This window comes from Orycteropus afer, unplaced genomic scaffold (genome assembly GCF_000298275.1).
Source record: "Orycteropus afer afer isolate SDZICR_OR568_19922 unplaced genomic scaffold, OryAfe1.0 scaffold00061, whole genome shotgun sequence".
Taxonomy (NCBI): domain Eukaryota; kingdom Metazoa; phylum Chordata; class Mammalia; order Tubulidentata; family Orycteropodidae; genus Orycteropus; species Orycteropus afer.
This window is the reverse complement of record NW_006921648.1, coordinates 844,455-854,707: the sequence shown is the minus strand read 5'-3', so window position 1 is coordinate 854,707 and position 10,253 is coordinate 844,455. Positions and strand designations below refer to the sequence as shown.

The 10,253-nt window shown below is 65.2% G+C and overlaps 1 protein-coding gene across 1 annotated transcript; it reads right to left on the bottom strand.

The window, feature by feature from the left end:
- Positions 1-741: 741 nt before the first annotated feature.
- On the bottom strand, positions 742-9,409 carry E4F1 (E4F transcription factor 1). Its single transcript, XM_042780773.1, has 13 exons — positions 9,244-9,409; positions 6,976-7,127; positions 6,103-6,205; positions 3,715-3,887; positions 3,478-3,598; positions 3,246-3,398; positions 2,985-3,154; positions 2,540-2,752; positions 2,206-2,311; positions 1,842-2,059; positions 1,510-1,708; positions 1,220-1,362; positions 742-1,134 (listed from the first exon to the last, which is right to left on the bottom strand). The coding sequence occupies exons 1-13, from the start codon at positions 9,407-9,409 to the stop codon at positions 742-744; spliced, it is 2,310 nt and encodes a 769-aa protein (XP_042636707.1).
- Positions 9,410-10,253: the final 844 nt, after the last annotated feature.

Sequence of the window (10,253 nt, the reverse complement as noted above, 5' to 3'; positions counted from 1 at the left end):
CCAACTCTCACCTGGGCGTAAATCGGGCCAAAGGGTCTAGCCTGACGGCAGGTCTGCGGTACTGGACGGGCCACCAGGCTCAGATCCAGCAGCAGCTCTCCCTGGCACAGGCCCCGGGCGGCTATTTGATGCCTCAGCCCAGGGAGGGGCCAGGCTGCGCTGGGGCCCGCCCCCTCGCCGGGCTGGGTGCCAGACCTCCTGGTTCCCATCTTCCCAAACACCTCAAAGGCAGCCAGTCAAGGGATCTGAGAGTCAGGCCCCGGGGAGAAGGGCCAGCCACGCCCACTGCCTCAGCCTAGCCTGGTCCCTGCCTTCCAGAAACCAGGCCGCCTAGACTCTGTGTCCTTGAGCTGTTGTCCTGAGGCCCGGGCTCTCTGGGCCTGTTCAGCCCATCCCACAAGCTCTGGGTCCCCAGGGCCTGCAGGCTGGGGTTGGAGCCAGGGAGCAGCTCCCCTTCCATCGCCTCAGGAGGGCAGAACAAACAGGAGGCTGCATGGCAGGATGCCAGCACACCCAGGCACCACCACCAGCCCCATGGAGCCCTGGGCGGGCTGGGATGGCAGGCAAGGAACCTGCAAAGCAGGGGTGCTGCCCCGGGGCCACCACCGCACCGCCCCAACATCACAAGCTGTGGGCTTTTCGCGTTTTATTGTAAAGCAACAACCCCTCCATATGTACACCCCCCCGTGGTCCTGGACACCCAGTGCTGCGCCATGCCTCTGCACCCAGGCCTGGGTCCTGCTATACAATGACAGTCTGGACCTCGATCTGGCCCTCCGGAGAGGCAATGACCAGCTCGCCCGCGTGTCCCAAGATCTCAATGTCTTCTGACGACACCATGGTCACAGTGGCCTGCTCGGCCCCGCTGGTGCCCTCGCTGATGGCCGAGGCCAGCGTCATGGCCACCTGCTCGGTGAGGCTCTCGGGTGTGGCGATGGTGATGGTGTCGGCGGCGGCCTCGGGGCCCAGGCCAGCCTGCTGGTCCACAGTCATGTTCTGCACGATGATCTGGTGCCCCGCACCGGCCTGGTGCACGATCTGCCGCACCACCTTCATGATGTGGCTGTCCACCTCTGTCTGTGTGCCCTCAATGACCTCGGTGGCTTCGCTGGTCTCCGCATCATCCGCGGTGGCCTGGGCGAAGGACAGACATCAGCCGTCAGCGCAGGCCGCCCGCCCCCCACACCCCCAGCTCCACCAATCCCGCCTGCCCCCCCACCTCAATGATGTACTCCTGAGTGTCCGCCACCATGGACGAGAACTCCACCAACACGGTGTGGGGGTCCTCGGCCAGGACCGTGGCGGCAGCTGCGGGGCTCTCCTGGGGCACCAGCATGTCCTCTACCTCCAGCAAACAGCCCCCTGCGGGCAGGGACAGCGCAGTCAGGGCCCCGCCCCTCCCCACCGCCTCTCCTACCGACCCCGCCTCTTCCATCGCCACGCCCCTCCCACCGACCCCGCCTCTTCCATCGCCCCGCCCCCCTCCGCTGCCCCGCCCACCGCAAAGACCTTTGGTGCGCAGGTGCCGGTTGAGCGTGCCGTGCTCCGCGAAGCCGCGGCCGCACCGGAAGCACTTGAAGGGCTTTTCCCCCGTGTGGTGCCGCACGTGCCGGACCAGCGAGCCCTTCTCTCGGAAACCGCGGCTACAGAACTGGCACACGTGCGGCTTCTCCTCCAGGTGTGTCCGGAAGTGCACCTGCTGGGCGTTCTGCGGAGACCCGCTGTGAGCGCCCGCTGCTCGGCTGACCCACCCACCAGTGCTGCCGGGCTCTGGGGCGGCCGGGCGAAGGAGGCAGCGTGGGGGTGGGAGGGGACCTTGAGCGAGGGAGGCAGGGCCCCACCTTGGTCTTGTAGCGCTTGCCACACTCGGGGCAGGGGTAGGGCCGCTCGTCCGAGTGCACGCGCCGGTGGCCGCGGACGTGCGCGATGGTTTTGTAGAGCTTCCCACAGTCCCCGCAGCGGAAGCGCCGCTGGTCCACGTGCACCTCCTGGTGCTTCTTCAGCAGGTAGGCCTTGGGGAAGGCCTTGCCGCACTGGGCACAGGCGAACGGCCGCGGCCCTGAGGACGCACACGGTCATGGCGCCACGCCCACTGCCCTGGGCCACCCGGGTCACCAGTGCCCTCCACGGGCCTGCCCTGCTGCTCACTGCCCATCCGTGGGCCCGCCCCACCGCCTCCTGCCCACCCCCGTTCTAGCCACCCACCTGTGTGGCCCCTCTTGTGGGCCTCCAGCGTGGCAGCCGTGGGGAAGGTCTCGCTGCACTGAGGGCACGGGTGGGCCTTGGGCATGCCTGCAGCTTCACTGGCCACCTGCTGGGAGACGGGGGCTCACCCCCACACTACTGTGGGCGGGCTGTGGGCTGGGTCCCCGCAGTACCAAAGAGGGCAAGGCCCTCGGCCTACCATCGGGAGGGCAGGTAAACACATTAACCGACAGTCACCCGGAGGGCACGCCCAGCAAGAAGCTGAAAGCTGGACCACGTGGGGGCGAAGCAGCCAGGGCCGGCCGAAGGGGAGCATGCGCACACAGGGACCTACCGCTTCCACTTGCTCCACAGCCAGCAAGGGCAGCTCCGGGGCACAGACTCCCAGGTCCTGAGAACCAGGCTCCGTGGCAGGGGCCGGCTCCAGGGCGGCCCCCTCCTCTCCTGCCACCCGCTCAAGGACGATGCCCGAGTTCTGCATGGCTTGGTGCAGCAGGTTCTCACGGCCACCCTCACCGGTGCAGGGCAGCCCCTCGGAGCCAGGGGGCTGTGGGCGAGGCAGGACACAGGCTGGCCAGGCAGCCCAGGGCCTTGTACTCCCCTCATGCCTCCACCTCCCCCATCCAGGACCCTCACTGCCTAGCCCCTCCACCCCGGGCCCAGCGCCTTCAGCCCCCAGTCCCTCCACCCCAGGCCCAGGTCCCAGAGCCCTCATCCCCCAGCTGGCCCACCTCCAGGCCCTGGGTTCTCGCCCCAGGCCCCCACCTCCGGGCCCCCACCTCTGGCCCCAGGCCCTTCATGCCTAGGGGCCGCTCCTGCATCTGCACATGGACTTCGTGGATGACGGTGCCCTTGGCATCTGTCACCAGGTGAATCACAGGTGATGTCTCCATGGGCTCGCTTGTCACCGTTGATGGCGTGGCTGTCCCCATGCTGGGAGGGCCTGCCCCTTAAAGGCACAGCCGAGTAAGGGCTTGAAGAGGCCCTGGACCCAGCAGCCCCCAGAGGGCCGCCCCAGGGGGCACGCAGGCCTCGCTGACCTGCAGGCCCCTCCTCTTTGCCGACAGCCACGTCCTTGTTCACGGTGAAGCGGATCTTTTCCGTGCATGGGGTAAGAGACTTGAGGTGGCGGGTCAGCGCGCCCGACTCCCGAAAGCTCTTCCCGCATTTGGCACACTTATAAGGGCGCTCATCTGTGGGGAGACAGTCAGCACTGGGGGCTCGGCCTGTGGTACCAGCCCGTGGCAGTCGGCGGGTCAGCCCCACTGTCACCTGTGTGCCGCCGGTGGTGGCGGATGAGCGAGCCCTTGGTCCGGAAGGAGGCCCCGCACAGCTTGCACTCATGGTCCTTGCGGCTGCTGTGGGTGACCATGTGGGCCTTCAGGATGCTGCCCTGAGGGGAGAGGCGGCAGGCTCAGAGGCCCTCTGGGCGGAAGACCCCCATCCCCAGCCCAGGGCCCCTCTGGGCAGAGGACCCCCAGCCCCTCCCCGCCCCCACTGCAGACGCACCGTTTTGAACGTCTTGCGACACAGTGCACACACGTAGCGGCCCTCCTTGTTCACCAGCAGCTGCACCTGGGCCGGCTCCCCGTCCCCGGTGGGCCCGGCGCCCTCAGCCACCTCCTCACCGTCCCCTGGCTCCACCTCCGCTGCCACTATCACCTCCTTGATGTGCCCACCACCTGCGAAGAGGCAGGTGCCCAAGGCCTTCTGTGTGACTGTGCCGCCTCCACGGGGTCCCCGGGAGGTTGCTGATGGTTATGGAGCTGCCGCTCAGGCCAAGCCCAGGTCTAGACAATACTGGGGAGACCCGACACAGATGCCCCAGGAAGCAGTCAGGGAACTGCTCACCCCCATAATCACCTCAGAACTGCCGGGAACAGCCCAGGCATGTCCAGAGGACGCCCACCTTGAGCACAGACGGCCAGTGTCCCCAACCAGGGACGCTGGGGAGCAGTGACTGGATGTCTGCTTGGCTGCTGCCCCCCAGCGTGCACAGGGCTGACTGCGGTGGCCCGTCACAGCCCTGCCCGGCTCCCCTCAGTCCACGAGGTGTTTCCGACAGCTCCCCGGCCGCCGGGCTCCGCCTGGGAGCGCCAGTCCCAGTGCACGCCTGGCACCTCTGTCGGGTGTTGGGCAAACACGACAACGTGCAAGCCAGGCTGTAAACACACTTCCTGTGTGCTTGTGAAAGAGACGGGGACAACTGTGAAGCTACCACTCAGCCTCCTGAGTGCCGGCATCTTGTCTTGACAAGCCGTTCTCAGAGCAGAACGAAGGCGCCCTGCACACTGAGGAGACAGGACCGCTTCCCGAGCCCCAGTCGTCATGAGACACGTCGGCCACCTGAGCCCCACTCGGCACGCTGAGGGGACAGGGCCGTCGCCTCCCAGTCCCACATCTTCCCTCCAGCTCAGTGATCTCCCACCAAGGACAGAAGCCCCTGGAGTGGGGCTGTGGCCAGACAGGCGGGGGTGGAGAAGGAGATGGGGCCCGACGTGGCCAGGGGACATGGTGTTTCCAGGAAAGGGCAGGCAGGCCCGGGGGTGGTGTCCGGCCACGTGGGTGTGCCCTCCCCCCCTGCACTGGAGGCCGGCACAGCTGGCAGTGCATGAGTCTGGCTGTTCCCTGCACAGAGCTACCTGGTGTGCCCACCAAGAGGCCTGCAGGGGGAAAACCCCAGGGGGACCCAGGAGGAGCCCCTGGGGCGGATGCCAGTCAGGGCAGCAGGAGGCGGCCGCTTGGCCAGAGGCCAGGGACCTGAGCGAGAGATTCGTTCTCTCAAGCGAGGCCACCTGCCGAGAACCACAGGCCACACCAGGGCAGGAGCACAGCCCACCTCCCACACAACAACATTCCTTCCCTGAGTAACAGCATACGAATGTCCTATCCACAGGAATGTCAGGGAGGGACAGCTGAGGACAAGGACAGGTGTCCAGCCGCCTCCAAGGTGGCACCTTGGCGGCATCTGACGCCCATCTCCCTCAGATCTCCTCCCCACCCTTCCTGCCAGAGCCCTTCCCAAGGACTTCCCAAGGCCAAGTGCTACCTGTTGCTCAAACCCACTTCCTGCCCCGCTGTGGCCTCGCCCAGCTGCCCAGGCCCCTGCCCGAGCATCCCCCCCAGCTTCCTGTCATGTTGCCCAAACCACCTCCTGCTGGGGTCTGCACACTCTCTTCGGAGACACCCCCAGGCCCCAGCTGCCTTTAAAGTGTCGCCTCCACTCGGTCCCCAGGGAATGAGAGCCTGAGCCCCACAGCCCTGTCAACGCCCACTGCCACGGCTCATCAGCATGGCCCTTTAACTTAAAGCAAACCACGCCAGCAGAGAGCTCTGGCTTGGCGCGACACGCTCATAAAAACCTGAGAGTCAAGGCAGGAATGGTCACCCCACTCTGCCAAAGCAGAGTACCAGGGGGCGGAGGCCAAGGCCGGGCAAGGGGAGGCCAAGGTCAGACCAGTCTGGCTGGGCTGGAGAGGAGGCTGGTGCCCCACTGGCACCCACTAGTCCTACACCAGCCTCCAGGGCCACCTGAGAGGGGCATGTGGCAGAGCCCGGGGGGGCTGGCAGAGAGGGGGGCGAGTAGGAACCGAGTGGAGGCAGAGAGCAGGGGCAGTTCCAGGGGGACCAGGGCAGACTCAGGCTGGGGACGTCCAGCATGACAATGGCCAGTTTGCAAAGTAGAGGCCCCTCGATGCCCAGCTGTGCCCAAGTGCCACTGGGCCACGCTGTGAGGCGCCCTGTGCCCAAGCCCCAACCCTCCGGCAGGCAGTGCCCCTGGGAAGGCTCATAGGAGGCACCAGCCCCCTGCTCACGGGCCTGTCCTCCAGCCCTGGGCCCATGGCCACGGGGTCGGCGCACCTCAGCCCTGAGGAAGCCACACGTGGTCCTGCTTACCCACAATGTCGGGCGGGTGGCCGAGGTCTGCCGCCAGAGAGGCCGCCTCCACCACAATGTGGGCCACGGTGATGGGCTCCTCCAGGGCCGGTGCCTGGACCACCTGAGATGGGGATAGGGCAGAGAACAGGCACACATGGGCTGCAGAGCCCCCAAGAGGAGGCCACTGGGCACCTTGGCACTCAGCTGGAGGTCAGCCCTGTCCCCCTAATGCCCATGGGGAGGCCTCCCAGAGGACTTGGCCACAGCTCTGGGGCCGGCTGGCTGGTTATGCAGAGAGATTAGGCACCTACACCTCCAGCCGCTACCAGGGAAACAACGCAGGGTTGGGGGCTTCCTGGAGGAGGGGGCCCCTCTGGAAGGGGATGGGTGGAGAACACAGGGTCAAATGTCATCCGGGCCACTCCCCTCCTGGGGGCCTGAAGCCACTGACCTCTCTCTCAGCTCCCTCCCACCCCCAGCTCCTGCCCAGAGGGGTGTCATGGGATTTGAACAGCCCAAGCTCAGCAAAGCTGGTGTGTTCCCAGGGTGGCAGGACCCCCAGGGCCCTGCTCCGTTGCTGGGGTGGTCAGAGACCAGGTGTGCTACCACAATACCCCTGAGCTGGTGGAGACCCTCAGGCTCCAAGAAGGGAGGGACCCCAGGCCGCAACTGTGCAGAAGACCAGGCCACCCTGGTTCAGGCAGGAGGCCCCAGGGCACCAGCAGGATCCCAGCCTGCCAGCCTGCCTGCCCGCCCACCCGTGTCGCCAGGGAACCAGCTGCACAGGTCTGCCTGGCACAACGCCCCCTCCTACTGCCATCAGATGCCCCCGAGGAGGGTGCACGGTGCCCGCGTGAGAGCATGAGGTGGCAGCGGCGGGTGGGTGCTCACCTCCTGGCCCAGCAGCTCCGAGGCAGCAGGGGTGGTGGGCAGGGCGTCCTGGGGGGCCCGTTGGCAGGCCTTCTGGAGCTTGTGCTGGACAAAGTCCTCCAGGGCAGTGAACTCGGCCTGGCAGCGGCCACATCTGTGCACGTCATCCTCATCTACGAGGGGCTGTGGTCAGCGGAGCCCTGCCCACTGCCCCCACAGGCCTGGGCCAAACCCGCTGGGGTGGTAGCAGACCTCGAGGCCTCTGCCCTGGCCTCTCACAGTGCTGCCAACACCTGCTGGGGAGGAGGTGCTGGTCTCGTCCTCATGCCCCCGTCGCCCCTTAGGCTGTAGGAAGCCACTGTGGCTGCCAGCCTCAAAGCCCCCACTTCAGAGATGAGGAGCCAGGCGTGGGCAGGGGGTGGGGGATTCGCCTAAGCCCACGTGGAGACAGTGAAGGACTGCGGGGGCCTGGAGGCAGAAGCTGTGTGCCTGAGGCCTCACCTGTGACACAGGCCCATCCCAGCCCTGCGGTCAGGGAGCAGTGGGGACCCAGACAGCTGGCCAGAGCACTCAGCAAGCACAGTGAGGTGGACGTGGGGATGGGCTGACCTCTCTCCCCCGACTTGGGGTGAACATCGGGCAAAGACGCCCAGGGTGGGGCTTTGCAGAGTGCCCTAAGCCCCGAGGCTACCCCACCTGAGCCCACTACCATCAGGCCACCCAGTGCTTGCCCTGGGTCCTGTGAGAGAGACTGCCCACTCATGTCCCAGGCCTCGCCAAGCCCTGGTGGCACCCTGGGGAAGATGGAGATGATCATTCCTGTTCTGGAGAAACAATGGGAGATTTTGGGCGGCCCAGGAGGTGTGAGTAAGGTCAGACCCCGGCCCTGGCCAACCCCAGACGCCTGCCATTGGCATGGTGGGATGGGGAGACGCCCTTCCTGCTTTTATGGAAGTGGGTCAGCCCCGCCAGCTCCTGCTCACTCCCACACCAAGGTCAAAGCCAGGGCCTGGCACTCTAGAGGCACCCAGTGAGGGCTTCTTGACTAATGACTGAGCAGAGGGCCACAGGATGGCCACGGCTCACCCACTGAGAGCCAGCTGGCAGAGGGCGGTCCCCTCCAGGGGGTTCAAAGTCACAAGTCAAGCACTGAGGCACCCGTCGCCCGCTTAACTTCTCACTCGGGGAGTCTGACTCCATGCCACAGGGTGGCTGTTGAAGGAGCTCCCAGGCCAGGAGGACGCTCACCCAGCCGTGGCATACCGAGACGAGGGCGGGTGGGGCAGAACATCCACAGGCCCCCTCCCCACCTGGGCTTGCCCCCAGTGGTACTGCCCTCTGCAAACTCAACTAAGAAGCAGATGGGGGGGAGCCCTATGGGGACAAACACCACCCTTGATATCACTAGCCTCCTGCCTTCTAATCTGTCCACTCCAGCTCAGGGGACAAACTCAGAGGGGGACACCCGAGCTCGGTATCTGAAAACTTCCCCCGTCCTGTGACATATTCTCAGGTTCCTTGGCACCGTGCCGCTCTGCACGCATGCTCTAACTCTCCCCCTCCCCCTATGACGTGGCGGAAGCCAGAAGTTAAGGGGTGGGTTGGGAGTGACCCAGTCCTAGGGATCAATCCAGTCCTGGCTACTCACCGGCTGGGTGACCTGACACACCCACTTGCACATCTCTGAACCTCAGTTTTCCTCGCCTATAAAATGGGAACAATGTCCACGTCTCGGGGTGGGTTTGAGAATGCAAAAGAGTGAACAGCGGATGGCTGTTGTCTGGGACGTAAATAGCAGCACCAAGGCCAGCCGCCTTGCGTAAGGGGAAATGGAGGCTCTGACGGGTGTGGCCGCCCGCCCAGGGTCCAAGAGCTAGCTAGAAGGGACAGGTCTGAGGCCCAGGGCAAGCCGGCTGGGCTCTGCAGCCGGGCCAGTGCGCAGCCCAGAGTCCCGGCAGCGGCGGGCCCCGGGGCTTGGCTGAGGTCCCCAGGGGGGCAGGGCCGGCCGGAGCGGGAAGGGGGATGCCAAGGTCCCCAGGACGAGCGTCCGGAGCCTGGACACCCGTGAGCATCTGTGAGCAGGCACGAGGGTCCACGGGGGCGAAGGGAGCCCCTAGGAATAGCTTGTGGGGGTCTGAGCAAACCTAGGAGCTAGGCGGGGCCCACGAAGTCCGCGAGGACTCCGGGTCGGAGTCTGTCGCCGCCGCCAGGCCAGCCATCCGGGCCTCCGCCGGCCCGGACCGAGCCACCCCCACCTCAGCCGCGCCCAGACGCGGTAGGCCCCGTTACCTTCCTCGCTGAAGGGCGCGGGAAGGCCGAGGAAGCCGCTGGGGGCCAAGGCCGCCGCCGCTGCCGCCGCCGCCACGACCCCGCCCCCGCCAGCTTCCCGCCCGGCTTCGGCCCGGGCTTCTGCCGTATGAGCGGCCGTCACCCGCACTGCCATCGCGCCCTCCATGTCGCAACGCGCCCCAGGAAGATGGCGGATTTACGACTGTGTCGTCATAACAACGGGCCGCGCCGAGGCGAGCGTGAGGGAACGATCAGACCAGGGCTGGGCGGGGCCAATGTGAGATTGACGGCCAGAAGGCGGGGAGGAGTCTGAGGAGGGGTGGAGCCTGGGGCCGCAGAGGCGGGGCCAGGCTCTTAAAGAGAAGAGACGAGGCGGGACCTGTTGTGAGGGGCGTGGTAAGGGTGGAGCCGACTGTAACGAGTGGGTGGAGCCTGGGGTTTGTGGGCGTGGTCTGGTCCGAAGAGCAGAGGGCTGGGGCGGAACTAGAAGGGGAGGGCTTGGGGGCGGAGCCGGAAGAGACGGGGTGGCTTTGCAAAATCTTCTCTTTATTTTTTGTTGTTTTCGAGAATATATTCAGCAGAACGTACAACAATTCAGCAGTTTCTACATTCATAATTCAGTGATACTGATCCCATTCTTAAGTTGTGCAACCTTTCTCACCCTCCTTTTCGGAGTTCTTCGTTCCTGGTTGACATAAACTCAGAACTCACTGTCCTGCTTCCTATCCGATCTTCAAGTTTTGCAAAGCCTCTCATTGTCTTAAATATAGTGGTTTTTGCGTGATGAAATAAATCTGCTGTAAATTAGTGACATATAATGCGTTTGCAAGGTTGTGGAACCGTCAAGTTTCACAGCATTTTCATCACCCCAAAGGGAAACCCTTTACCCATTCAGCAGTCACTTCGCGCTCCCACACGCACACGCCGCATCCCCTGGGAACCAACACTCTGCCTTCTGTCTCTGTGGGTTTGTACTCTGTACATTTCATAGAAGTGGGATCATAAGCTAC

Coding starts and splice junctions, on each gene's coding strand:
- E4F1 (XM_042780773.1), bottom strand. CDS start 9,409: ATGGAGGGCGCGATGGCAGTGCGGGTGACGGCCGCTCATACGGCAGAA. Junction 3,399..3,477: donor CCACCACCGGCGGCACACAG/GTGACAGTGGGG, acceptor GTCTCCCCACAG/ATGAGCGCCCTTATAAGTGT. Junction 2,312..2,539: donor CTGTGGAGCAAGTGGAAGCG/GTAGGTCCCTGT, acceptor GTCTCCCAGCAG/GTGGCCAGTGAAGCTGCAGG.